The sequence below is a fragment of the Peromyscus californicus genome, unplaced genomic scaffold, assembly GCF_007827085.1.
Source record: "Peromyscus californicus insignis strain IS unplaced genomic scaffold, ASM782708v3 Scaffold_11__1_contigs__length_118956290, whole genome shotgun sequence".
Taxonomy (NCBI): domain Eukaryota; kingdom Metazoa; phylum Chordata; class Mammalia; order Rodentia; family Cricetidae; genus Peromyscus; species Peromyscus californicus.
This window is the reverse complement of record NW_026294402.1, coordinates 60,277,623-60,305,520: the sequence shown is the minus strand read 5'-3', so window position 1 is coordinate 60,305,520 and position 27,898 is coordinate 60,277,623. Positions and strand designations below refer to the sequence as shown.

General features: G+C 49.6%; 1 protein-coding gene across 6 annotated transcripts; it reads left to right on the top strand.

Moving 5' to 3' along the window:
• The first annotated feature begins 345 nt into the window (after positions 1-345).
• On the top strand, positions 346-27,252 carry Ankdd1a (ankyrin repeat and death domain containing 1A). 6 transcript variants are annotated; one of them, XR_008212910.1, is made up of 16 exons: positions 348-606; positions 4,378-4,481; positions 6,063-6,161; positions 8,207-8,305; positions 12,191-12,295; positions 12,987-13,085; positions 14,001-14,099; positions 14,772-14,873; positions 15,177-15,275; positions 16,443-16,541; positions 17,039-17,137; positions 18,417-18,512; positions 19,054-19,258; positions 20,814-20,945; positions 21,130-21,211; positions 22,899-27,252. XR_008212910.1 is itself a non-coding variant. In XM_052712523.1 (16 exons), coding segments are annotated over exons 1-16 (1,701 nt in total). In that variant the 5' UTR covers positions 350-404; the 3' UTR covers positions 23,012-27,252. The 6 variants fall into 6 exon arrangements, 5 of the variants coding, with proteins under 5 accessions (XP_052568523.1, XP_052568503.1, XP_052568493.1 ...); XM_052712523.1 differs by lacking the exon at positions 21,130-21,211 and having other exon boundaries at positions 350-606; positions 22,899-22,958; positions 23,010-27,252; XM_052712533.1 differs by lacking the exon at positions 21,130-21,211 and having other exon boundaries at positions 16,446-16,541.
• Positions 27,253-27,898: the final 646 nt, after the last annotated feature.

The following is a 27,898-nucleotide window of genomic DNA, read 5'->3' as shown; positions in this document are numbered from 1 at the left end:
ACTGCCAGACTGGATTCCAGAATGCCAGCCTCAGGCTGCTGCGACCAGCAGAGCGCACTGGCCGGAACATTGGTACCTTCTGCCCTGACATCTGGCATCGTCCAGCTTTCTCTGTGGTTTTTGTTTGTGTGTTTTTTTTGCTTTCGGGTTTTGGCCAATCTAAGTTGTGTAATCGATATCTCACTGTCCTTGTAACCTGATTTTTTTTTTTTTTTTCTGATCGTGAACACATCTCATCACTCTTGTCTTACGTCTGCAGGCTTGGTGGGGTAGTGGGGTCTGAAGAGGCCAGAGTGCAAGGGCCCGTGGAGACATCAAGGCTAGGAGGGTCCCAGGGGAGCGGCATGCGGGGGACCTAGGGCAGCTTGAAGGCACAGAGAGGAAGTGGGAGCTGGAGGCGGGATATGGATGTGCGGATCAGACTCACAGCTGGGCAGACAGCGAGCAGGGTCTACAGAGAGACGCGGAACCTCTGCCGCCCACTCCCCCATTCTGCGCGCTCCCGGCTCCTCCGTGCACTCCTCGCCCGGCGGCCACGCGCCCTGTACGTCCTGCACCCCCGGAGCAGCGGGATGGAGGAGGAGCTGGCTTGGGAGACCTATGGCTGTGAGTCCCGGTGCGAGGGCAGGTGGACACGGTGGGGGCCCGAGGCCGGTGGGGAGACGCCGCGTTCACAGAGGGCTACCCAGGGAGAAGCTGGCCCTTCACAAGGCCACCTCTGTCTCAGGCTTCTCTGTGGCTCTGTGAGGAACGTTGCACAGGCGTAGGGCACAGTGGCTGCACATCTGGGACTCAGGGTATCCCGGGCGGGGCAAGCCAGGGGTGACAGCGATCCTTGTTAATAACGCGCTTTGTGTGTCAGGCTTTGAGGCAGGTCAGGCCGGTAGAAGACTGTAGACGACCATGTGGGTAGGGCCTACTGTCATCTCCATTTTTCAGATGAGAAAGCTGAGGGACAGGATGAGGTCACATGACTGTATAGCGATAGAAATGCTGACATTAAGGATTGGGGCGCAGTTCAGCAGGTAGAATGTTTGTTTAATATGTACAAGGCCTTGGGTTCCACTTCACACGCCAGGTAAAACCACGCACGGTGGCACACATCTGTAATCCTAGTACTGGAGAGGTAGAGGCAAGAGGATCAGGAATTCAACATCATCTTCCATCCTTGGCTACATAGGGAGTCCAAGGCCAGCCTGGGCTACATGAGACCCTGTCAACTACCACTACCACTACCACCACCACCACCACCACCAGTTCGCCCAGAATAAAATGGGGTTGTAGACACCATATTAAAGGAGGAACCGGGACCTAGAAAAAAGGTGCTATGGTCAGCTCCATCCCTGAGTAAAATAAGGAACTTCAGAACCTCTTTCAGAATGTACCCAGAGCCAGGCTCCCTAGATGTGTGGAAGGTGTGCATGTGGTCATCAGCTCTCCTGGGAGCCCTTTGGTGCTCTGCCTAGGAGAGGAAAGAGGACCTGCCTTTGCCTCCTCCGAGAATTCTTAGCCCTGTTGCCCAGGCTGAGCCCTGACCACTGAACCCAGGAGTGCATTCTCAAATCGCCATAGTCCTGCCCACTGGACTTCAAAATGCTGAAGCCAGCTGTCGTGGTCTGCCCAGATGAATGAAAAATGGGCACTGGGCTCCATTAAGCATGAGTGTTGCTTTTAAGACTTTTATTTTTTAATTAATTAACCCCCCCAAAAAAACAGGGTTTCTCTATGTAGCTTTGGATCCTGTCCTGGAACTCACTCTGTAGACCAGGCTGGCCTTTAACTCACAGAGATCTACCTGCCTCTCCCTCCTGAGTGTTGGCATTAAAGGTGTGAGCCACCACTACCCAGCTTAATTAATTAATTTTTTGAGACAGATTCTCACTGTGTATTTCTGGCTGTCCTGGAACTCACCATGTAGACCAGGCTCATTTGCCTACCTCTGCCTCTGAGTGCTGGGATTCAAGGCAAGTGCCTTACTTCATTATTTTTGTTTGTGTGTGTGTGTGTGTGTGTGTGTGTGCTTGTGTGTACCTAAAGATGAAGCCAGAAGAGGGCAGCAAATTCCCAGGACCTGGAGTTATAGGCAGTTGCCAGCCACCAGATGTGGGTGCTGAAACCAAACTCAAGGCCTCTGTAAGAGCGACAACTGGACTAAAGCATTGAGCCATATCTCCACTGGATCTCCTCACTCCCACCTTTTCATGAGATAGGGTCTCATGTAGCCCAGACTGGATTTCAGCTCGCTAAGTCAGCTTGAATGCCTGACCCTCCTTTATCTCCTAAGTGCTAGAATTACTGGTGTGTGCCACGGCACCCAGCAGTGTGCTGCTTATTCTGAGGGGTCACGGCATTCTGCTGGGGTCAAGGGATCATTAGGACTCTTCACAGCCAAAGGGAGAGTCTTGGAGTGTTGAGGGTGTGTGAGAGGGATTCAGGGCAGAGAACCCAATGCTGATCAACGCTCAGCTGCCAGAGAGCCTGGTGCGCATTGCTGAGGCTGGAAACGTGTGGGGCGAAGTGATGGAACAGATAAGATTTCCATTCTAACTTTGTCACTCCGGTGCATGCTTTCCCGCTAAGACACTGGCCATCTGTCCCCGGATGCACAAAGGGCTAGGCTCACGCGTGAAGTTGTCAGAGTACAACTTTCAGGAGTCCAGTCTCTCCTTCCACCTTGTTTCTGATGCAGCATCTCTCTTGCCGTTTCTGCCAAACTGTGGTGAATACTCCAAACTAGCTGACCTGCCAGCTTCTGGGCAAGTCTCCGGTTTCTTCCCCCATCGAATGCCAACATTGCAGAAGTACTCCAGTGCGTCTGGTTCCTCACATGGGCTCTGGGAACCGAACTCATGGCATCAGGCTTGTGTGGCAAGCATCTTCACTTACTGAGCCGTCTTGAGCTTTCTTTTACATTTACTTATTGTGTGTGTGGTGTGTATGTGTGTGTGTGGTGTGTGTGTGCATGGTGTGTGTGTGGTTTGTGTGTATGTGTGTATGGTGTGTGTGTGTTGTGTGTGTGTTTGTGGTGTGTGTGGTATGTGTGTGGTGTGTGTATGTGTGTGGTGTGTATGTGTGTGTGTGGTGTGTGTATATGTGTGTGTATGGTGTGTGTGTGTGGTGTGTGTGTGTGGTATGTGTGTTTGTGGTATGTGTGGTGTGTGTGTGTGTGATTTGTGTGTGATATGTGTGTGTGTGGTGTGTGTGTATGTGTGGTGTGTGTTTGTGTGTGCGTGTGTGTGTGTGTGTGTGTGTGTGTGTGTGTGTGTGTGTGGTCAGAGGACAACTTTCCAGAGTCCGTTCTTTCCTTTCACTCTGTGGATCTTGGGGATTGAGCTCTGTTTGTCAGGCTTGGTGGCAAATGTCCTTACCAACTGAGCCCTCTCACAACCGTTTCCCCGTTTTTAGACTTTATTTTTGTTTTCTTCTGTGTGTGTGTGTGTGTACGCGCGTGCACCTGCAGAGGCTGGAAGAGAGCGTAGATCCCCTGAAGCTAGAGTGACAGGCAGTTGGAGCTGCCCAACATGGGTGCTGGGAACTGAACTCGGATCCTCTGAAGGAGCAGTGAGTGTTCTTTACCTGTTGACCCATCTTTTAATGTACTTTTTTTTTGTTTGTTTTTGTTTTTTGTTTTTTGTTTTTTTTTGGTTTTTCGAGACAGGGTTTCTCTGTGTAGCTTTGCGCCTTTCCTGGATCTCGCGCTGTAGACCAGGCTGGCCTCGAACTCACAAAGATCTGCCTGCCTCTGCCTCCCGAGTGCTGGGATTAAAGGTGTGCACCACTGCCGCCCGGCCTAACGTACATTTTTATTGATTTATTTTGTGTGTGTGTAAGTATGCTTGCACCAGGGTGCTCCTGTGGATGTCAGAGGACAACTTGCAGGAGAAAACTTCCTCCCTCCACTGTGTAGGTCCTGGGATCAGGCTCAGCAGCAAGTATCTTTACCCTCCAACCCATCTTGCCAGTCCTTTTTTTTTTTTTAATTGGGTTCTAGGGATCTGAATTCAGGTGATCACACTTGTCAGGTGAGCACTTTACCTAAGCCTTCTCCCCGTGCCCTGAAAGTGCTTTGAGAAAAGAGAGAGAATACAGAGAAGGGAGCCTTCCAACCAGGCAAAGCAGAATTAGCTCCAGATGTGGAGGTGAAAGGGTTAGAATTTAGGGGCAAGGAGCGAAGAGGTGGAAAAATGAGGAACAGGAAGGTCTAAAGGTGGGAGATCCCACCTCCGGCACACTAAGTCCTCACTGTCTCCTACACTGGGTAAAATCTTAGCCAAGGTGGTCACTGACTCCAGTGGCAATGAATTCCATCCTTCCCCAAGTGCATCCCTAAGAGTGTGGGGTCCCTTCCTCTCACCCCAAATCCCTCTTTCTCCCCAGTGCTTCCCCTGGAGAGACAGCTCCATGAGGCCTCACGCTGGAATCAGGTGGAGAGGATGAAGGGACTGTTTGAGAAGAGGGTTAACATCAGGGCTAGAAACCATGTAAGTATGAGTTCCATATGGTGTTGTCACCCCATGGGACAAGTCACTAGGCCAGAGGAGGTGTGTTGTGTTTGTGTGCTTTGACTTGAGGATGGAGTTAGGAGGAGAGGCCTTCTGCTCTGTCTTCATTTCTGGAGCTGGCCTAAAGATTCCAAGTCAGGCTTTGGCAAGTCCAGAGCTCAGACTTTGAACCGGTGTGGCCCATCTGGAAGGCCCATCTAAGAGACAGAGGTGGGGAGGTGCACGTGGCAGGATTCTGGGGACCACGAGGGACCAGATTCCAGACACTGGGAGCGTATGTGAGGCAGCAGTTGAATTCAACTCTCTTAACACCCTCTGTCCCCATTTGTGTGAAAAGCTGCAGGAGGCACAGGCCCGTTCTAGGAGTCTACTAATCAGGCAGGGAAGAAGTAGGGTCCATGGCCCCGGAGGAACAGGACAGAGGAAGAAGTATGTCTTCTAAGTGGACATCGAAGACAGGCCAAGAGACCATGCAGGGTGGCCTAGTAGTATGACAGTGCTTTATCTGTTGTCCATCCATCCATCCATCCATCCATCCATCCATCCATCCACCCATCCACCCATCCACCCAACCATCCACTAGTTATATTTACATACGTACTCATTGATGTCTTCATTCATTAAGTGTATTCTCTCACGAACACTGGCTTATATGTTCATTCACTAAGAATTTATGAAGGGCATACTTTATGCTAGGTGGTGGGAACAGAACAGAACCCATGACAGCTGTGGTCCCAGACTTCATGGAGTCTGGTGGGGTGGGGGGCAAAGACAGCAAGCTAACTATCTCATTCCCACCGTGACAAACTGTCCCATAAGCACAGGGAGGGGTCCAAGGGGCTTTGTCCCATCTGGAGGTATCCCAGAAGGCTTCCATGGAGTGAGGCGAAGGGCAGTGTTTCAGGTAGAGGGAATGGTGTGGCTGAAGCCCTGAGAAGAGAGAGCTGGCGTCCGAAGATTACACTGGAAAGTAGCGCTGCCCTTCGCTGCCTCTCATGAGCCGAGATGGTAGCGAAGTGGACGACACAGAGGGAGGCTGGTGGCCCAGCCTGCTCAGATGGACGGAGGGCCAGAAACCAGGATGAACTCCCAGGGTGGCAGAGAGCGAGCCAGACGGTCAGGCCCTTTCGACTCATTGTGAGGGAAAAACCAGACACTCTGTTTCCCTTGGGGACATTGAGAGCTGTCTTAGGCACATGTGGCTTCCGAGTAGGAAGGAAGATTTGGAGCTGGAAACCATCTGGCCCCTCCGAGAGGCAGTTGGGGGCAGTGCCAGGCCACACAGGGCCTTGTAGGTCCAGGCTCAGGCGTTTGCCCCAAGAGCAGTGGGGAGCTGTGAAGACTGGGACAGATGGGTCCGGTCAGTGTATCCTATGATATTGGTTTTGGCTGTACCCGATCAGGGAAAAGGGACCTCAGGAAGGGCTGGCTCTCCAGCCAGCTGGTCACCAGAGCCACCAACAGCCTTTCCTCCCTGCAGGACAGCTGTCTTGCTAGAGAGGGTGTTGGGGGCAGGCCAGGCAGCCGGGTAGAGTGACAAGTTTCCTCTCTTCCTGGCAGGTGGGCAGAGTGGCCCTGCACTGGGCTGCAGGTGCTGGACACGAGCAGGCTGTGCGGCTGCTCTTGGAGCATGGGGCTGCTGTAGACGACGTGGACTCGGTAGGGAGGTCTGTGTGTGTGTGTGTGTGTGTGTGTGTGTGTGTGTGTGTGTGTGTGTGTGTCTGCCTACCTTCCTGGCCCCCAGGGGCAAGGACATCCTCAGTCTGTCTGACCTGTGAACAAGTTGTCATTGGTGAGACTGTTGCCACTGACATGCAGATGCTTAGGTACAGACAGGCTGGGCCCAAGTCAGTCTTAGGGATTGGTGACATTGGATCCATTCCATTTTCCCTGGCATGGGAAGAAAGTGCTCTCTATTATCAATGGCCTTTCAGTTCTGGGGACATTTTTGGTCCTTCATGATACCATGTGATGAGGGAGATTGGTAAGCTATAGAACAAATAGTCACATGGATCAATGGTGGCCTGCTTAGTAAAGGGGCCAAGAAGAGGGTCTCCTGTGATAGGCCACGGGGCTCTGGCCTGGTCGGCACCTGAAAGGGCAACTTGCTAAGAAACTGTCCTGGAGCAGATTGGGCAAATCAGTAGATGGCACTCTACTTGAAAGGGAGGGGGCCCCAAAGATCTACAGAATTGCCTCCCCAGGTTTAGGAGAAGGGCTGAATCTGACATGCCATTTGATACAGATATACTTAAAAATGGATACTTAGGGCTAGAGGTGCGGCTCAGCTGTACAGTGACTGTCCAGCATGCATGAGGTCCTGGATTTTATCCTCAGCACTGGGAAAAAAAAAAAAGGAAGGAAGGAAGAAAAGAAGAAGGAACAAAGGAAGGAAATAAGGAAAGGGAGGAAGGAAGGAAGGAAAAAATAGAGAGAGAGAAGGTCTCAGGGAGCCCAAGCTGGCTTTGAACTCAAGGATGACCTTGAACTTCTGTTCCTGCTACCTCCACTCCCAGAATGCTCTAAAGTGTTGGGACTACAGGTGTGTACCATCATGCCCAGTTTATGAGGTGCTCTGGATTAAGCCAGGACCTCATATGTGCTAGGCAAACTCTTCCCCAGCTGAGTTACACACCTAGCCCCCAAACTAAATTTAAAATAAACAAACAAACAAATAAATAAAAACCCATTGGGTATTGTGTCGCACACCTTTAATCCCATGTTTAGAAGGCAGAGGCAGACAACCTCAGTGAGTTTAAAGCCAGCCTGGTCTACATAGTGCGTTCCAGACCAGCCAGGGCTGTATAGTGAGACCCTATCTCAAAATAAATAAATAAGTAAAGACAGGGGAGTTGACTTAGTGGGTAAAGGTGCTTACTATGCAGCCTGGTGGCCTGAATTCAATCACTCAATCCATGGAAGCCACAAAAAGGTAGATGGAAAAAGCCAAGTGCACGGTTCTCTTACAACCTCCACACGAGCTCCACCGCATGCTCGGGCAAGAAAAAGAAGCTGGACGTGGTGACGCACACCTTCGATTGCAGCGATTGGGAGGAGGAGGAGACAGGAGGATCAGGAGTTCAAAGTCATCTTTAGCTACATAGCTTGAGGCCAGCCTGGGCTACATGTGAACCTATCTCAAAACAACAACAACGACGACACTAAGCAAACCTGAGCTCTGTTCCCTCCAAACGTGTTCTTTTATTCTAAGTGGTCCCTTCTACTGAAGAAGCAAAGAGAGTAGATGGCAGCCGTTTCCACTTCCGGTTTCATCCAGCAAAAGAAAGTTTCCAATAGTGTATCCGCCTCTGTGTTAAAAACAGCAGAACTGGGGCTGCAGACACGGCTCAGTGGGTCAGAGGACTTGTTACACTTGCAGCGGGCCCAGGTTTGATTCTCAGAACCCACATGGTGGCTCACAACCATCTCTAACTCCAGTTCCAGGGGATTTGTCATCTTCTGGCCTCCTCTGGCACCAGACATACATGTGGTGCACTTACACACACACACAGGCAAAACCCCCATACATATAAACAAAACAAATATTTTAAAAAGCAAGCAAAACTTTTTTTTTTTTTTAAGTGCCTCCAGCGTGGGGTTCTCTGGACTGAGCAGCATCTATAGTTGAATGGTTTGGCTGTGTAGACACAGCCACTCCCCTGCCTCCTCCCTTTCTCCTCACCTCCCTTTCTCCTTTCCCCCAGTTTGGGATGAATGCACTTCTCCTGTCTGCCTGGTTTGGCCACTTGCAGATTGTGCAGATTCTGGTCAATGCTGGGGCCAAGGTCCACTGTGAGAGCAAGGTAAGGCCGCAGCTGGCAGCCCCTCGGCTTCCCCACTTCTCCCCTCCATTTCCTGCCTGCTTCTGCCTGGCTCTCTGGAACCTTGTACCCCCCCCCCCCCCCCCCCCCCCCCGCTGAGCTGAGCCCTTGGAAACCCTTCCTAGGATGGAGAAAGGGCAGGAATGTTTTCATCCGGTGACTGTCTCTCATCTGGCTGTTCCACCCCACCCCTGCTCTCGGGTGAAAATTCTCCAGCTGTCTGGTCAGCTGACTTCCATATTTACAGACAGGGCAGTTGGGAAGATGCGCCGAGGCAGGAGGTCTTTCTTAGACCTTCTGCCAAGCTCTGCCCTCCTCATCCTTAGGGTGGTGGATGGAAGGATCCAAACCCAGAGTACCAACTCTTAGACCTTGGGTGGATAACTTCATCACCCACACTGGTTTCCCATTTGGAAATGGTGTGTGTGTGTGTGTGTGTGTGTGTGTGTGTACAACTTGCAGAAGTTGGTTTTGCTCTTCCACTGTGTGGCATCTGGGGATCAAACCCAGATTGTCAGGATGCAGGTGGCCATTCCTACCGAGCCATCTACCCAAGCCCCAGTTTAGATGTCTAATCTCCAGATAGGCTCCACTTGGATCACCCCTCTTTTACAATCTTGGCAACAAAACACTCTCAAGTTTAGTGACCAGTGTAACTGACTTCAGTTAAAATAACTAGGCCTTACTGTTTTCCTCGATTTCCTCCCTCCCCTGCCCCTCTCTCCTTTCATCCTCTTGGTTGTCTAGACAGGGTCTTACTCTGTAACCCAGGCTCATCTGGAATCCACTGTGTAGCCCAGTGTGGCCTCAAGGGAATCCTCCTGCCTCAGCCTCTTAAGTGGATTATAGGTGTCAGTCAATGTACCTGGGATTCTTGTCTTTCCTCAGTTTGAGGCAGGGTCTCACGACATAGCCCTACCTGTCCTTGAACTTGTTATCTTCCTGCCTCAGCCTCCTCAAGGTCTTGCTGATATTGTTCATAGCTCCATGACTGGTTAGGCCATCCCTCTGGTTTTGCTCAGGCTAACCCATGAGGATATGCTTGGGCTGGCCGGACTGTAGGGTATCTGGAACCTCTGTAGGGACACTGGGATAATGTCCCCAGTTTCTCCAGTGGCTCATAGAAGCCAGCCTGGACATTCTATGTGGCTTCCTTGGGGGCAACAAAATAATAAGAATGGGCCTGGGGATGTAGCTTAGTTGGTAGACTACTTTCCTAGTATCCACAAGATCCTGGGTTTGATCCTCACCACTACATAAATTAAGCATGGTGGTCACTCTGGTGGTGGGGGTAGAAGGGTAAGAAGTTCAAAGTCATTCTTGGCTGCACAGCAAATTTGAGGCTAGCCTAGGCTGTTTATTGAGAAGGGTGTCTGCCGTATTGCCCAGGCTAGTCCTTAACTCCTAGTCTCAAGTGATCCTCCCCACTGAGCCTCTTGAGTAGCAAGGCGGACTACAGTCATGTGCCATACCTGGCTTTTTTTCTAAAGTACTTTTTAATTGGGTTAATTTCTCACTGATGAGCTTTTTGGAGTGTTTATATATATATATATATAATATATATATTATATATATATATATTATATATATATATATTTTTTTTTTTGGATACATTTTGACTTAAATTTCAAGCAACTGTTTATGTTCCTCTAATTACTTCAGCATGCGTATCATTAACTAGAGTTTACATACAGTGAGAGCCACAGACCTCAAATTTAGATGCACTGAGTTCTGACAGCTATTGAGATGTAGACCAGTGCTCTGCTGATTCTTAGGGTGCAACAATGGATGATGCACTAAAAAACAGTGCTCCAGGGGCCAGAGAGATGACTCCGGAAACTCGGAACTACCTGTAGCTTCAGATCCGGGAGAATCTGATGTCCTCTTCTGGCCTTTGAGGGAAGAAAGGGGGTAGTGGGAGGGCAGAGCATACACACATTACTTAAAAAAAATCTAGCCGGGCGGTGGTGGCGCACGCCTTTAATCCCAGCACTCGGGAGGCAGAGGCAGGCAGATCTCTGTGAGTTCGAGGCCAGCCTGGTCTCCAAAGCGAGTTCCAGGAAAGGCGCAAAGCTACACAGAGAAACCCTGTCTCGAAAAACCAAAAAAAATAAAAAAAAAAAAAATAAATAAAAATAAATAAAAATTAAAAAAATCTTTGCAGCCGGGCGGTGGTGGCGCACGCCTTTAATCCCAGCACTCGGGAGGCTCACTCTGTGAGTTCGAGGCTAGCCTGGGCTACAGAGTAAGTTCCAGGACAGCCAGGACTGTTTCACAGAGAAACTCTGTCTTGAAAAACCAAAAAAAAAAAAAGGCCAGGCAGTGGTGGCGCACGCCTTTAATCCCAGCACTCGGGAGGCAGAGCCAGGTGGATCTCTGTGAGTTCGAGGCCAGCCTGGGCTACCAAGTGAGTTCCAGGAAAGGTGCAAAGCTACACAGAGAAACCCTGCCTCGAAAAAAACCAAAAAAAAAAAAAAATCTTTGCTTTACACGGATGAATGTTTTGCCTTCATGAATGTATGTGTACCACACGCATGCCTGTTGGATCCCCTGGAACTGGGGTTATGCATGACTATGAACCACCCTGTGGGTGCTGGGAACCTGGGTCCTCTGCAAAAGCAACAAGTGCTCTTAACTGCTGAGCCATCTCTCCAACTCTAAAAATACTTTTTAAACAGAATAACAGTGCTCCAGGGACTCCAACCTTAATGGGGGAAGGGGTGAAAGTTCTGGGTCATTAGTCCCTTGCAAGTCTCCTTCATTTAAATGTCACTCAAGAGACCTTTCTCTTCCTACCTCCCCTTCCCTCTCAAAGGCCTCTTGACTCCAGATCCAGCATTGTACATCTGGCCTTTGTTCTCCCTGGGAGGTTAGGTCTTAGTGACAGTTGCTGACTTCATTTTTTAATTTATTTTTACGTGTGTGTGTGTGTGTGTGTGTGTGTGTGTGTGTGTGTGTTTGTGTATGAGTTTATTCACACCACATGCATCTAGGTATTCTAAGAGGCCAGAGGACATCATATCCCCTGGAGTTGGAGTTACAAGCATGTGTGAGCCATTTGATGTGGGTGCTGGGAATTGAACCTGGGTCCTCTGGAAGAGAAGCCTGCTTTTAACTGCTGAGTCTTTCCAGCCCTGTTACTGGCTTCTTTATTTGCAGCTGTATGAAGGAGGTCGGTGCCTAGAATTCTCTCGTCTGGCACCTTCTTCTTTTTTTTTTTTTTTTTTTTTTTTTGAGACAGGGTTTCTCTGTGTAGCTTTGCGCCTTTCCTGGAACTCACTCTGTAGACCAGGCTGGCCTCAAACTCACAGAGATCCGCCTGCGTCTGCCTCCCGAGTGCTGGGATTAAAGGCATGCGCCACCACCCGGCATCTAGAATTCTCATACAATTGCTCCGTGGGATGTTCTTGGGATTGCAAGGGCTGTTACCTTACAGTTTGAAATCACTTTTCTGTTTATAAAATGTTTCCTAGCTGAGCATGGTGGTGCAAACCTTCAATCCCAACACTTGGGAGGCAGAGGCAGAAGGATCTCTATGAGTTCGAGCCCACCTGTCTACATAGCAAGTTCCAAGCCAGCTAGAGACACAGAAATACTTTTCTTGTGCTCTGACTTGCGCTGAGGCGGTCTATGCATAAATGCAGACTCAGGGAGGTGAAGACAACTGGCCCCGAGCCAGAGTTGAGGAGCGTGGAGCCAGGCTTTTGGCTTCTGGCATCCTGGTTGCTGGCTGCCTCCCTGGGTCATGTGTGGGCTCTCTTCATCGTTGACAGCACTGTTGGCACGGGAGCTGTGTGCCAAGAGACAGGTAGTGTATGAGAAAGGGGCCCTTCACAGACTCCGGGACCCGCTTGGGCTTGTTTCCAGGACGGCCTGACCTTACTGCACTGTGCAGCCCAGAAAGGCCACATGCCTGTGCTGGCCTTCGTCATGGAAGACCTGGAGGATGTGGCCTTAGACCATGCAGACAAGGTAAGACTCATGCAAAGCTATTCAATTCTCCCATTGGCTGGGGCTTAGCTGGGTGTACCCTGTTAGTGAGGACACTACTGGATATGTCTTATTGGCTCAGGCTTTACTAGGAATGCTGCACACCTGGAGGGCATTCTTTGATTATGGAGGAAAACTGTATTCTGCCTTGACTGTCCCTGGAGGGGACGTGACAGGTACACAGATGGGCAGGATGAAAACAGAACATGGTTGACTCTCCCTTCCATCAAGGACTAGACAGATTAGAAAAAAAGAGCCTGTTTTCTGCTTCCTGGAGTAGGGGGCAGTTAGGGAGGGAGAGATTTAGAGTAATTGGAAAGGGGTAGAAAGCATCTTTGGAACTTTGAAGGCAGGAAAGAGCAAGTGTGTGATTTCTGGGAGACTGGAATCATGAGAAGGGAAGTCAAAGGAGCCGGGGGTCCCCATGGAGATCTGTCTCCAACCTGAGGGTTCTCTCTTCATATGGCTGGCGGCCAAGAGGCACTGAAGGACTGGAGTAGAAGATCTCCTCCCAACAGAGGGGCTGTTGTTGGAACCTGGGGCTGAGTGGCAGGGAGAATGGGGTGGGAGAGGCTGCTACAAGTACAGAGAGGTGAGGAGCCCGGCCAGCGGGCGGGGAAGGTGTGCACCCTGACAGTATGAGGAGGCTTACTGTCTCTCCCCTTCTGGTCAGCTGGGAAGGACAGCATTTCACAGAGCTGCCGAGCACGGACAGCTGGATGCCCTGGACTTCCTCGTGGGCTCTGGCTGTGACCACAGTGTCAAAGACAAGGTACTGTGACAGAGAGGCACTCTACCGCCCCTGACCAGGCTGCAGAACTCCCTGTGCCCTCTTGGTCCGGGCACCTCCTAAAGCCTACTTTTTCTCTTTCAGATTTCTTTTATGTGCATGAATGTTTTTCCTGAATATATGTGTGCCGTGTGCAGGCTTGGTGACTTCAGAGGTCAGAAGAGGGTGTCAGAAGGTTGTGAGCCACCATGTGGGTGCTGGGAATTGAACCCAGGTCCTCTGGAAGAATAAGTGCTCTTAACCACTGAGCCATCTCTCCAGCCTCCTAGAGCCTACCTCTGACTCGAGTTCCGCTAGGGGGAAGACCCCCAAAGGCCTGAATGTGTCACGTGTCTGATGTTCTTCTAGTGGACACTTTAGTGCATGTGGGCCAGCTGGTGGATGTGAGATGTTCAAGATGAAATTTCTTTTCTTTTTCTCTCTCCCACCCACTTTCTTTCTTTAAGACAGTCTCATACAGTCCAGGCTGTATCAGAAAATGATCTGGGACTTGTCCACCTGCCCCATCTCCCAAGCACTGGGTTTATAGATAGCACTGCCATGCCTGGTTTATAGTCCTGGGGACTGAACCAAGGGCTTCCCGAATGCTAGGCAATCACTCTACAAACTGACGAACATCCCCAGCCCTTATCTTATTTTTAAAGAAACATACCTGCTTCGAATCATAAGGAGCAAGAGTGTGTGCAGGACCTGGGCCTTGAGAACGCCCCTGGTTGTAGCTTTTGGTAGTGACAGGCATGAAGCTGGTCAGACTTGGTTCTGTAACCCTGGACACGTCACTCTGGACCTTAACTGCCGTGTCTGTAAAATGAGGGGGCAGCTCTAACGGGGTTTCTGTGACATACTGAAACTTGAGGACTCTGTCCGCAAGCCCTTCAAGCAATCGTCTTCCTGCAGGGGGGGAACACGGCCCTGCACCTGGCTGCCAGCCAGGGCCATGTAGCCGTGCTGCAGAGACTAGTGGACATCGGGCTAGACCTGGAAGAGCAGAATGAGGTGAGTCAGCAGCTGGGGAGACAGACGGGGATGCTCGCTGGCTCTCTGTCTTTGAGGAGCCCCCAGCCTGTGGTCCAGTGGACTTTGTCTTGATGGAGACCTGGAGCAGGGCATGTTCTCCCACTGACACCCACCAACAGGAAGCGAACAGCAGCCCCAGGGACCTGGCTGAGCAGGGAGCCAGACAGGATTGTCAAGCCATGAGCTGGTGTGGTGGTGCGTGCCTTTAATCCCAGCACTCGGGAGGCAGAGGCAGGTGGATCTCTGTGAATTCGAGGCCAGCCTGGTCTGTAGAGCGAGTTCTAGGACAGCCAGGGCCACACAAAAAAACCCTGTCTCAAAAAACAAACACACAAACAAACAAACCATGAGAAGTTGCCATTTCCTGGGTGATCAGGGCGGCTTTCTGACATAGGAGGGACAAGATTAGTGAGGGTGAGGTGGGTTAAAAGGCAAGTAGGACATGGACAGAGGTGTTGATGAGGTCATCCTGTCATCTGCATTCCACACATGGGACCGTCAGTGCAGGCTCAGAAGCCACAGGTAGGCAAGCCCTTCGTCCTCACTAGTACGTGGTTGAGCGCTCAAGGGGCCAGAGTAGAGGTGTGTGCTCTTGGCTCCGGGTTTGGCTCCAGCTTCCCCACTCTCCAGTCCTTTCCCTGTGTGTTTCAGGAGGGCCTGACTGCTTTGCACGCAGCCGCTGAAGGAGGGATCCACGCTGACTGTGTGAGGCTTCTCCTCAGTGCCGGGAGCAACGTCAATGCCCTCACCCAGGTAGCTAGCCCTCCTGAGACTGACCGCTTCCCTAGCCCACTATGCCAATCAGACTCCTCAATGTTCCGTGAATAGAGGCTTTAAGACAGTCACCCTGGGCTCTGGTCTTGGTTTCTCCACGGTGTAGCTATGTGGCCTAGGACGGGTCATTGTCGTAAAGGCCCCAGAGGGCTCTTTATGAACTGCTTGGCCTGGGCAAATCACCGGCAGCTCCTGCCATCAGACTTGAGTGGGATGTGAATCTTGGTGCCCTGTCACATGAGAGATCCCTGGAACAGTGTCCTGGCGCCTGTTTCTCTCCAGAAAAAGCTGAGCTGCCTCCACTACGCAGCCCTTGGTGGCTCTGAGGATGTGTCCCGGGCACTCATCAAGGCAGGAGGGTGCACAAACGTGGCTGACAAGGTAAGTATTGGGCCTGGATCGAAAGGATCCACACTGCAGCCTCCCATAAATGTATTAAGCACAGGAGCAAGAACTAGACACACCCTTGTGGATGGGGTGAACCAGACTAAAGGAATAGTAGCATTTCATTTCGGATGGTTTGTTAGGAGCAGGCTTGAAACCAAGCTTGGCCATCCTTCCAGCTGAACTACCTGCACCTGGCAATCTTTAATTTTTGCAGACCCAGCCACTTACCACTTCGTTATATTCTGTCTTTCTGTCGTGTTTGGTGTGTGTGTGTGTGTGTGTGTGTGTGTGTGTGTGTGTGTGTGTGTGTACATGTATGGAGAGGCCAGAGGTCAGCATTAGCTGTCTTCCTCAGTCACTCCCCACCTTATTTTTTGAGTCAGCAGGGTCCTTCTGGCTTTGCTCCCCCAGCACTGGGGTCCCAGGTGTGCACTGCCACACCCGACTTTTTATGTGGGTGCTGGGGATCTGAACTCAGGTCTTCACGCTTGCATGGCAAACACTTTACCAACTGAGCCGTCTCTCCAGGCCAGGTGTTAACTCTTTTCCTATTAGAAGTCAGCAGGGTCTGTGTAATCCCCTGGTCAAGACAGATTTTGTGATCAGAAAGCCCAGATCCTTCTACCTTGGGAGTCTTCTCAGTTTTGCTAAATAAATCTGTTTGCTCTGGGAGTGGGGAGAGACAGAGACAGGGACAGGAAATGGAGAGAGACACACAGAGAGAGGCACACAGAGAGAAAGAGAGAAATAAAGTGTGTGTGTGGGAGGGGAGAGAACCTGGCCTTGAGTACTGGTACTACCTATCACTTGCAAACTGTTTGACCTTACTAAACCTGCTTTCATATATATGTACACATATATATGAATTATCATTATGTAAATAAGGAGATATATTTCAAAAATATGCACTTCTCTTTTAAATCTTTTAAATGTGCCATGTACATATACCCAAGGCTGGCATAGCAGGGCCTCTAACCTGGCACGAAGATACCACCCTCCTTATGGGTCAGTTTTAGGCCTCCAGTTCTAAGCACGTGGCTGTGCCTGCCTCAGGTCACCTGTATTGTTTGAGAGACTATAATCGCCGAGTTAACCCCACCCCACCTCCAATCTGCAGTCCTCGGAGGGGCTTACTGGTTGATCTCCATGTCTCTCCCATAGCAGGGCACTGCTCCTATACACCTTGCTGTGAGGCACAACTTCCCTGGTCTGGTCCAGCTCTTCATAGAAGCCCACAGTGATCTGGATGCCATGGACATTGTAAGCGACCGCAGAAACCATTCAGCCCCAGGGGTCTCCCAGCATGACCTAGAGTTGAGAAATGAATTCCCTTTTTTAGCTTTCTGAGGTTGTTGGTTTATTAAATTCATGTGTTTATGTGTGTATGTGCACGAGAGTGTCTGTGTGAGGATATGCTATGTGTGCCCCAGGAGGCCATAGGAGCATCAGATCTCCTGGAGCTGGAGCTCCAGGCGGCTGTGCGCTATCCGATGGGGGTGCTGAGAATTCTACTGGGATCTTCTGCAAGGACAGTGCCCGCTCTTAACCACCAAGCCATCTCTCCAGCCCCTATTTATATTATTGTATTTTTTGAGACAGCGTTTCTGGGTAATCCTGGCTGTCCTGGAACCCACTGTGTAGACAGGTTGGCCTTGAACTCACAGAGATCCTGAGTGCTGGGATTAAAGGCGTGCGCCACCACGCATGGCTCCCATATGCTTTCTGCGCGCTTTACCCTCCCCCTGTCTTCTCTCCAGAGGCAGCAGACTCCCCTCCACCTCGCTGCCGAGCATGCCTGGCAGGACGTAGCAGAGATGCTCCTCATTGCTGGAGTTGACTTAAGCCTGAGAGATAAGGTACCTCTGCTCTAAGCAGCCCCTCCTTCAAGTTTCCACTGTTCCCTCCCTCCTGTGTGGCTCTGAAGTCTGTCTCCAGGACACCCTCTGTCCTCTGGGGCCCCTCAGCTGTGGCCCAACCGTCTGTCTGTGCCCTGGTAGCCTTCTGTTTCATCCCTCCCCCACCAGATTGTCATGTGGTTAGCCGCAGGGGTAGCAGGACCAGCCAGCATCACACTGCCTAACACCTCCTTGTGCATGCAACAGAATTTGGGGGTAGCTCCCCAGTTTATTGTGCCTCAGGGTAGCTCCTTCCTTAGATGGCTGGAGGCCTCAGGAGAGCTGAAGGTGTAGGGTGAGGCCGGAGGAGCGGGCATTTGCATGTCACTCAGGGAGGTCAGTCAGAAAGGCGAAGGCCAGAATTGGGGGTCATATTCAGGCCAGACTTAGGAGGAACTCACTGCTTTGAGCTGAACCCAGGAAGCTGGCTGCAGGTAAAGAGCAGCTTCCCATTTCACTGCAGACCCCTGCAAGTGATTGCCGTGTGGGAGGCCTGGAGCACAGGGTCTGTCTGGTGCCTGGGGATTGGTAGAAAGATGTGGTAGGATGGCCCATGCCATCTCCATGCTCTGATTTCTTCATCTGAGAAATGAGAGTGGGGACATCATGTCATAGATGGGGTTGAAGAGTGAATGAAGGCCACATGATAATGTCTACACTGGTGGTTCTCAACCTGTGGGTCGTGACTCCATGAGGTTACCTACCATATCAGATATTTACTCTACAGTTCATAATAGTAGCAAAATTATAGTTTTGAAGTAGCAATGTATGGTTGATGGGGGGTCACCACACCCTGAGGAACTGTATTAAAGGGTCACAGCATTAGGAAGGTTGAGAACCACTCTTCTAGGCTTGTATATGTGTATGTTTGTGTGAGAGTATGTGCTCGTGTGTTTGGGTACCCGTGGAGGCCAGAAGAGAGTGTGTGTGTGTGTGTGTGTGTGTGTGTGTGTGTGTGTGTGTGTGTATGTGCAGGTCTTTGTTTACCACAAGTGGTGCCAGATTCCTTGGAGCTGGAGTTGCAGGTATTTGTGAACCACCGAATGTGGGTGCTGGCATCCAAACTGGTCCTCATGGTAGAGTGGCTAGTGTTCTTAACCTCTGAGCCATTTCTCCAGCCCAGCTCTAGGCACAGTTAGTCTGATGAAATCAGAGGTGGTTGCTGGAATAACAGTAAGTCTAGAGGCCGCCCTGCACCGCCCTGAAGGAACTCCAGCTCCTCTCTGCCTCTTCTTTACAGCAAGGAAAAACAGCCCTGGCAGTAGCCGCCCGCAGCAACCACGTCAGCCTGGTGGACATGATCATCAAAGCTGAGCGTTTTTACAGATGGGAGAAGGTACCAACTCCATTAATCCCTCCTTTTGCAAAGCCTTGGCTGTGCATGGAGCTGGCTTTGAAAGTCGTAGTCTCACCAATTCTGGGGACCCTATCTCTATGTGGGTGGTCATCTCTGCCTTGGGTACCACTAAGATTGTGAGGACCTGGAGATGGGCAAGCACCCAGACATATTGAAATGAGGCCGGCTCAGTTCTGTGCTGGTGAGATCCTGGCCAAGGAATGAATTGGTTTGAATATATAAACTTCACGGGTGATAAAGGAATGGGGTAAAAACAGAGAGGTCTCCGGCTGGAGGCTTTGTGGAGGAGGTGGCATAGTAGTGTTCTTTGACTATGGCAAAGGGTTAAAAGTCAGGGAGATGAGTTCTAGATGGAGGAATGCTGTGGTGTCCAGTGGTCATGGCAAGACACAGTCAGACAGGGTGGTGGACATGAAGCCACAGGCCCATGCTGATTCAGGTTCCCGGGCTCTATGGGCTGTATTTAAGATCATGAAGCAGGCCCCAGACGGCTCCTGCACTTTTGGGATCTGCCCTACAGGACCACCTTTCATGCAGGGACACCAGCAACCCTTCTAGAAAGAACCTGACCTTTAAGCAAGACCATCGGCAGGAAACACAGCAGCTCCGCTCTGTGCTATGGCGACTGGCTTCCCGGTGTCTGAGGCCCAATGAGTGGAAGAAACTGGCGTATTCCTGGGAGTTCACAGAGGCTCATGTCTGTGCCATTGAGCAACAGTGGACAGGTACCACCTTACCCTGCCCTACACCGGGTGGGTGGGGACATGTGAGATGCGTTCTGAGTTCTGTGCTGCTGGGGACAGAAGCTTGTGGAACCCACAACCCAGCCCCACTCGACTTCCAAAGCCCTCCTCCCGGCTCCTTGCACAGGCTGTGCATCCCTGTTCCACCTCCTTTGTGACCTTGAATTTTGCAGAATCAGCTGAAACCCATACCCACGGTTTATACACTCAGCTAACTCCATTCCCTGTGGAAAAAAGAGAGGCCACTGTTGACACTCCTATTTAATGCCCGTTTAGACATCTAGACCCTGGCACAAAGGCATGAAAGGGAAATAGACATATGGCATATCATGCTGGGGCAATGGCTTGGTGGCTAAGAGCACTCGGTGTGCAAATGTGAGGGCCTGAGATCAGATCCACATCGCTCAGGTAAAAGCTAGGCATGGCTCGGTGCACCTGTAACCTCAGTGCTGGGAGTGGTGGGCATGCAGATAGAGAAGGGTCATTAGCGCTCGTTAGCCAGCGACCTAGCCAAAACACGGCGGGGCTTCACCTTCAGTCAGACCCTGTCTCGAGGGAGTACGAGGAAACGTGATAGAGCAGGACGCTCGATGTCCCTCTTTGGCCCCCACATGCAAGGGCACAGGTGCACACACCGTATGCACATGCGTAGACACTAATGTACACCACCCACACACCTATACATCATAAACAGAGAGAGAGAGAGAGAGAGAGAGAGAGAGAGAGAGAGAGAGAGAGAGAGAACATTAATACTAGAAAGGAAAAGAGCCAATTCTTCATATGTTATAATCCCTATACATGAGGAAGTCCAGAAGGCTCAAATGAAAATCAGAATTGATAACTGAATGAAATGGCTAAATACAGGATAAAATATACAAACACAGCGCCGGGTGGTGGTGGCGCACGCCTTTAATCCCAGCACTCGGGAGGCAGAGCCAGGCAGATCTCTGTGAGTTCGAGGCCAGCCTGGGCTACCAGGTGAGTCCCAGGAAAGGCGCAAAGCTACACAGAGAAACCCTGTCTCGAAAAACCAAAAAAAAAAAAAAAATATATATATATATATATACAAACACTATGCATTGTCAATAGATGGGCCAAAAGTAGATAGAATTTTTAGAGATTTCTAATGAGCATCTAAGGCTGAGAACCATGAACCAGTACTGGGGGCAAAAACGTGGCCAGCTGCCCCTCACTAGGCTGTGTTTTCATCTGTATATTAGATCCAGCATGTGCCCGAGGCAGGGACTGTGGTCGTTAGAGATGAAGCATCCTAGTACCTTGAAGACATAAGTCATTTTTTTTAGAGTGGACAGGTAGATGCCTCAGAGAAAACCTGAGGCCGTGGAAGTTCTTCAGCCTGAGATACCAATCACAAACCCACTCCATCTGAAAAGCTGTACCCTAACCCTAACCTCCAACCCAGGCCTCCTATAGCAGAGAAAGGCCTCTTTCGTGCTGGGTGCATTTAGGATGCAGTAGAGGACAGCATATGCATGCTCTGGGAAGGTACCATGGTGGCCTTTACTCTCATCTGCAGGAACCAGGAGCTACCAGGAGCATGGTCACCGGATGCTGCTCATCTGGCTGCATGGTATGGCCACAGCTGGGAAGAACCCCAGCAAAGCACTGTTTGAGGGCCTCGTGGCCATCGGCAGGAGAGACTTGGCTGGTAAGTGAGTCATGGCTGGAATGCTTGGGCCCTTGAAGGACCGAGCAGGTGGCTGGTTCTGGCAAACTAAGGGCTCCTTACCCTGTCTTTGAGTAATATCACCAGTGAACCCTGTTTCCTTCATAACCACCAAAGTCACCAATGGCACTATAACTTTACCTCCCCAACTGTCTCTGCCTTCTAGTTTGGAATAATGCTGAAACAACCCTGAAATGAGCCGCAGACTGGCTTAAACATCAAGTTGAGCCTTCCGAGGCCAGCATAAGGTAGTTAACCATGCCACTCCCAAAAGCCTAATTTAAGATTCCCATAGTGGCTTGCGACTTTCAGACAAGCAGGATCAAAAGCTGTGGAGCTAATCCCTCATTAAAGGCAAATTGATGAAAAAGTCTTAAGCAATGGAGTGTCCATCAACGTGGGCAGCATGGGGCAGCTGCAGCGTGGGCTATAGGCAGTTCCTGGCAGCCATGAAGGCTACCTTAGCTGTGAGGCAACAGGGAAAATAGTTCTTGCATGGTGGCTGTCCTACAACTCCTCTAGGTCACCCGAGGAAGTGCAGTCATTTCAGGGTGCAGGGATTAGGGAATAGCTCCTTTTGTTTTCCAGTAACATTTTTTTTTTTTAAGATTTATTTATTTATTATGTATACAGTATTCTGCCTACATGTAGGCTTGCAGGCCAGAAGAGGGCACCAGATCTCATTACAGATGGTTGTGAGCCACCATGTGGTTGCTGGGAATTGAACTCAGGACCTCTGGAAGAACAGCCAGTGCTCTTAACCTCTGAGCCATCTCTCCAGCCCCCACATTTTTTTTTTGAGATATGGTCTCACGTAGCCTAGGCTAGCCCCAAACTCAATTTGTAGCTCAGGATGACTTTTAACATGTGATCCTCCTGCCTCGGCCTCACAGAGGCAGTGCTGAGATTAGAGGTGAGTGATAAACAACACACCCATTTTATATGTTGTTGGGGAGCGATCTTAGGGCTTGGTATATGCTAGACAAGTATTTCACCAGCTGAGACAGATCCTCAACCTCATTTTCCAAAATACTCTTTAAACAACAACAAAAATATCTGGCTTTTAATTCCAGCACTCAGGAGGCAGAGGCAGGAGACTTGCTACCAGTTCCAGAATAGCCTGGTCTACATAGCAAGTTTTAGGCCAGCTAAGGCTATGTAGTGAGACTCTGTCTCAAAATAATCTACATGTAAGTGCTTGGAAAATTTTTAAGTTTGTAAAATTACTTTTATTATTGGCCTCCTGTATTTACATAAGTAGTAAATAAGATGTTAACAGTTTTTGTTTTGTTTTTTGAGACAGTGTTTCTCTGTGTAACAGTCCTGGCTGTCCTAGATCTAGCTTCGTAGACCAGGCTGGCCTTGAACTCACAGAGATCCACCTGCCTCTGCCTCCCAAGTGCTGGGATTAAAGGTGTGTGCCACCACCACCCAACTCAGTTTTTTTTTTTTTAATTGTTATTTTTGTTGTTATTTTGGGGTTCTTTGCTTTTTTGAGACAGGGTCTCATTATGCAGTCTTGGCCACCTGGAGCTTGTTATGTAGACCAGGCTGGCCTCAAACTCACAAAGATCCACCTGCCTCTGCCTCCCAAGTGCTGGGATTAAAGGCGTGCGCCACCACCGCCCGGCTACATTTTTTTTTAGATATTTATTTTATCTGTATGTTTACGTGTTTGCATGTGCATCAGAAGGTGTCAGATCACCAGGAAGGGACAGCTGCGAGTCACCATTCAGGTTCTGGGAAGAGAACTCAGGACCTCTGGAAAAGCAATAAGTGCTCTTAACCACTGAGCCATCTCTCCAGCCCTCCCAAATGTTCTTAAGAACAGCAATTGTCTTCCATAGCACAAGCCTCACAGGAAATTAGGACATAAACCAACCCTGGGAGGCAGAGCTAACGCAACTCCAGCAACAGGAGTCTTGTGTTCCACAGAGAGCACCAGGAAGATGGTAAATGGCGAGCCCAGGGCCCCCAGGAGATGCACAGCCATGTAAGCTTGTGGGAACGCCTTGGGGCCACAGCATGGAAGATGTACAGCCATGTGAGCTTGGGGGAACGCCTCGGGGCCACAGCATGGAAGAAGATCTCCGTAAGGGCTTTCAGAGCCGTCCCTGCACACAGACCTCCGGCTGCATCTACTGAACCATAGACCCCAGAAGGAAACTAAAGTACTTTTTGGAGGATGGGAGATGTGTCTATCCTAGGTTTTCTGGTCATCCTATCCCAGGGGCGTGGCTCTTTGCACTCTCAGCTCACTCAGCTGTATTCCTGGGGGTGCATACGTGTGCACATGCCTCACATGGGTGTGGAGGAGGCCAGAGGACACTTGGTGGGTATTTGTCCCCGGGCACTGTCCATCTTGGGTTTTTTTTGTTGTTGTTGTTTTGAGACAGAGTCAGTCTCTCTATTCCTGGCAGTCCTAGAACAACCTTGTGTTTTTGAGACAGGACCTCTCACTGACCTAACTAGACTGACTGACCAGTGAGCCCAGTGACCCTCCTGTCTTGCCTCCCCAGTCCCGGGCTTACAAGTGTGTGCCACCATGTCCTGGTTTTTGTGTGGGTTCTGAGGGTCAAACTCGGGTCCTTATGTTGCAGGGCAAGTATACAGACTGAGCTGTCTCCCAGGCCTCTCAGCTCACTTCTCTTCCATTATCTTAGATCATCATGAAGCACCCCCTTGAGGTGCAAGGGGTGTCTTTACAGCTAGGGCACTGAGGTCCAGGGAGGAGAAACCTCTTGTCCAGGTCATACCACAAATCAAGTGATATCAAAACCAGCATTCCTCCGACCCCAGCCTGCAGGAAGGGCTTCATCACCTTCAAACTGGATTGTCCTTAAGTCATTAAGGATAACTCACTAATCTCTAGTGCCAAACAGACAGAAACTGCCATGCTGTTCCCATAGCTGTTTGTATTTATAAGTCCGTTTGTATATGTTGACAGTCCAGGAGGCATGCATTCTTCTTTTTCTTCCCTCTAACTGGATAATTGGATATGTAATTTTAAATGTTTTTTTTTATCTTGAAATCATTTCAGACTTATAAAAGTTGCAAAACAGTACTGAGAATGTTCTGCATGAAGCTTCTGTAAACGTTAACTCTTACACAACTCCAGTGTGTTTTTGTAAAATCAGGAAGTTAGAGGTTGGAGAGATGGCTCAGTGGTTGAGAGCCCTTGTTCTTGCAGAGGACCCTGGGTTCAGATCCCAGCACCCACATGGCAGCTCACAACTGTCTCTAACTCTGACTCCAGGTGATCTGACACCCTCTTCTGGCCTCCAGCATTACTGCCTGTATGTGGGGTGTGTGTGTGTGTGTGTGTGTGTGTGTGTGTGTGTGTGTGTGTGTGTGTATGTATGTGTGTATACATGCATGCACGATTCTATGTGTATGTGTGTTCAGGTACACACGCATACACATGAAATCTTCTTTTAAAAATTAAGAAACTAACAATGTTTACAAACTATTCACTAATCCCCGACCACATTCAAATTTTGTCAATGTTTTGTCATCTCCTGTATTAATATCTGGTCCGGGATCACAGATTACATTTAGACATTTTAATTGTCACTCTATTGTGTTTCTTTGGTGCTGGAGACTGAACGCAGGGTCTCACATGTGCTAAATGCATGCTATACTACTGAGTTAACACCCTCAGCATTTGTTTTTGTTTTAGATAGGGTCTCTCTGGGTAGCCCAAGCCAGCCTCAAACTTGAGAACCTCTCACCTCAGCCTCCCAAATACTGGGATTACAAGGTATGCACCACCAAACCTGCCCCTGCCACACATTTGCTTACTTATTGTGTGTGTCACACCTTTGGAGGTCAGAGGACAGCCTGCCAGAGTCAATTTTCTCCCTTGACCCTGTGGGTCCTGGCCTTGAACTCAGGTCATCAGTGTAGACAGAGTTTTCCTGTCCCACAGCCACTCTCAAATAAACACACTGAGACTTAATATTAATTACAATGCTCTGCCAATAGCTCAGGCTTGTTACTAACTAGCTCTTACAACTTAACCCACTTCTATTAATGTATGTGCTTCCCTGAGGCTTTTACATCTAACCCATTTTGTGTGTCTGACTCATTTTCCTTGTGGCTGGTGACCCTCTGACTCCGCCCTTCCTCATCCCATCATTCTCAGTTTGGCTTTCCTGCCTGACTTTATCCTGTTCAGCTATCGGCCAGTCAGCTTGTTTATTAAAGCAATCATAGCAACATATATTCCCACAGTGTACAGAAGGATTATTCCACAGCACATCATACTTGATGGCAAACACTTCACCCACTGAGCTATCTGGCTAGACCCCTATCTGCTCTCCAGTTTTTCTTTTTAGATTTAAAATTTTTATTTTATGTGTATGACTTGCATGCTTGTATGTATGCACACCACATCTGTACCTGGTGCCCCAGGAGGCCAGAAGAGGCATCAGATTCCCTGAAACTGGAGTTAACAGAGGTCATGATCCACACTGTGGATACTGGGAACTGAACCCAGATCCTCAACAAAGTATCCTTCACTGCTGCGCCATCTCCCAGCCTCTCACCTCCTCTTTAATAGTCCCATGAGAAGTAGAACGTGCTGCACCGGGAGGGATGTTTCATAGCTGCACATCCAGGATGGACCCACTTGCCATTGTGGCTGCTGAGCACTGTACAGTGGGTAAGGCTGAGGAACTGAATTTTCAACTTTATCCAGTTTTTCTTTTGTTGTTTTTATTTTTTTGAGACAGGGTTTCTCTGTGAAACAGTCCTGGTTATCCTGGAACTCGCTCTGTAGACCAGGCTGGCCTCACACTCTCAGAGATCTGCCTGCCTCTGACTCCTGAGTGCTGGGATTAAAGGCATGCACCACCACTGCCCAGCCTGTTTTAACTTTCAAAACGTGCAGGTGCATAAAGGAATGTGGCATTCTGGCAAAGGTTGAATGATGACTAAAGGTCAGTAGTCACTGGGGCTCAGGGTGAGGAGGAAGGATCAGTAGATGGCATCCAGAGTACTGTTGGGACGAGGAAGCTGTTCTTTCTGGTAATAGTGGATACATGATATTGAACAGTACTCAAAACCCACGAGACACACAACGCTGTCAGCCCTGATGCAAGCTGTGGACTTCAGTTAGTAATGTTTAGTACAAGCTGGTGATGTGGCTCAGTGGATGGAATGCTGACTTGGCATTCACGAAAGCTTTGGCGCCATCTCTGGCTTGAACCGGGTGTGGTGGTGTGCTCAGCAACATAGTGAGTTTGAAGCCAGATTGAGCTACAGGAGACTCTGTCTAAAAAAAAAAAAAAAGGAAGGCCAGGCAGTGGTTGTTATGAATTATTGCACAGAGGTGTGTGTGTGTGGCGGGGTGAGGCAAGGGTATCCCGTGCATGTATGGAAACAGGCTGGGCCGATGATGTAGCGGCTGGCTGGGCAGATGCACCACCATGTGGGCATGGTGGTGGCAGTGGTGGCCAGTAATTCACAACCCAGATGCTGCATCCATGTGGAGAGTTTATTAGAGAGACGAAGAGAAAGATAGGAGAGAGAGAGAGAGAGAGAGAGAGACAGAGACAGAGACAGAGACAGAGACAGAGACAGAGACAGAGGAAGGAAGGGGAGGAGTTTTTCCTCAGAATGAGGCCTTTACATCAGAATGCAAGGCCAGCACCAAGGGGGTGGGATTTCAAATGGGTGGGATTTCAAGGGGCTGATCAGAATATTAACAGTGGTGGTACATGCCTTTAATCCCAGCATTCAGGAGGCAGAGGCAGGTGGATTTCAGAGTTAGAGCTAACTTGGTCTACAGAGTGAGTTCTGGGACAGCTCGGGCTACACAGAGTAATCTTGTCTCAAAAAACAAAACAAAAACCTCAAGCAAGCAAACAAATAAATAAAATGAAGGAAGGAAGAAACAAAGAAAGAAAGAAAGGAGCATCAGGCTGGGCAGCAGTGGCGCACACCTTCAATCCCAGCACTCGGAAGGCAGAGCCAGGCGGATCTCTGTGAGTTCGAGGCCAGCCTGGGCTACAGAGCGAGATCCAGGACAGGCACCAAAGCTACAACTACACAGCAAAACCCTGTCTCGAAAAAAAGAAAAAAAGAGCTTTATAATTTTGGTTTTATATTTAGTCCTTTAAACTATTGTATTAAAATTTTCTATATAAGAATTCAATGTTTAGACTTCTGAATATGGCTATTTCATTTTCTCACTACTATTTTTTGAAAAAATATTTCATTACATAATATAAATATCTACAAAATATTCCCAATGACTGTCAATAAATATGGATTTATTAATGTCTCAGTTTCTTTTCCTGCTGCTGTGATAAAACACCTGGACAATTGATTAAGGGAGAAATGGTTTATTGAGCTCATAGCTCCAGGTTAAAATTCATCACAGCCGGGCGGTGGTGGCGCACGCCTCTAATCTCAGCACTGGGGAGGCAGAGCCAGGCGGATCTCTGTGAGTTCGAGGCCAGCCTGGTCTACAGAGGGAGATTCAGGACAGGCACCAAAACTACACGGAGAAACCCTGTCTTGAAAAACCAAAAAAAAAAAAAAAAGGAATGCTTGCTGCTCTTCCAAGGGACCAGAGTTCAGTTCCCAGCGCTTAAGTCAGGTCACTCACAGCCACCTGTAGCTGTCCCTCTGGGGGTCTGAAGTCTCTGGTCTTTGAGAGCCCCTGTACTCATGTGCACGTACCCACACACAGACACATAATTAAAAATAATACAAATCTTTAAAAAGAACGAAAAAAGAGGCTTTAAAACCAGCCACTTGGGACAGGTATGAGGTCCCACACCTACAGTCTCAGCTACTTGGGAAGCCCAGGCCAGAGGCTTGCCTGAGCTCAGGTGCTGCAGTTTGGATCTTGTGGGCTTGTCTGCAGGTGACACAGCTGTGGCCACTTAGGAGCTCGTGTTGACAGCTTGGTCCCAGGTGATGGCACT

Bases quoted from the DNA above. Each gene is read 5' to 3' on its own strand.
- Ankdd1a (XM_052712523.1), top strand. From the start codon at position 405: ATGGATGTGCGGATCAGACTCACAGCTGGGCAGACAGCGAGCAGGGTC. The intron at 8,306-12,190 runs GTAAGGCCGCAG...GCTTGTTTCCAG, and splicing joins AGGTCCACTGTGAGAGCAAG to GACGGCCTGACCTTACTGCA. The intron at 16,542-17,038 runs GTAAGCGACCGC...TCTTCTCTCCAG, and splicing joins ATCTGGATGCCATGGACATT to AGGCAGCAGACTCCCCTCCA.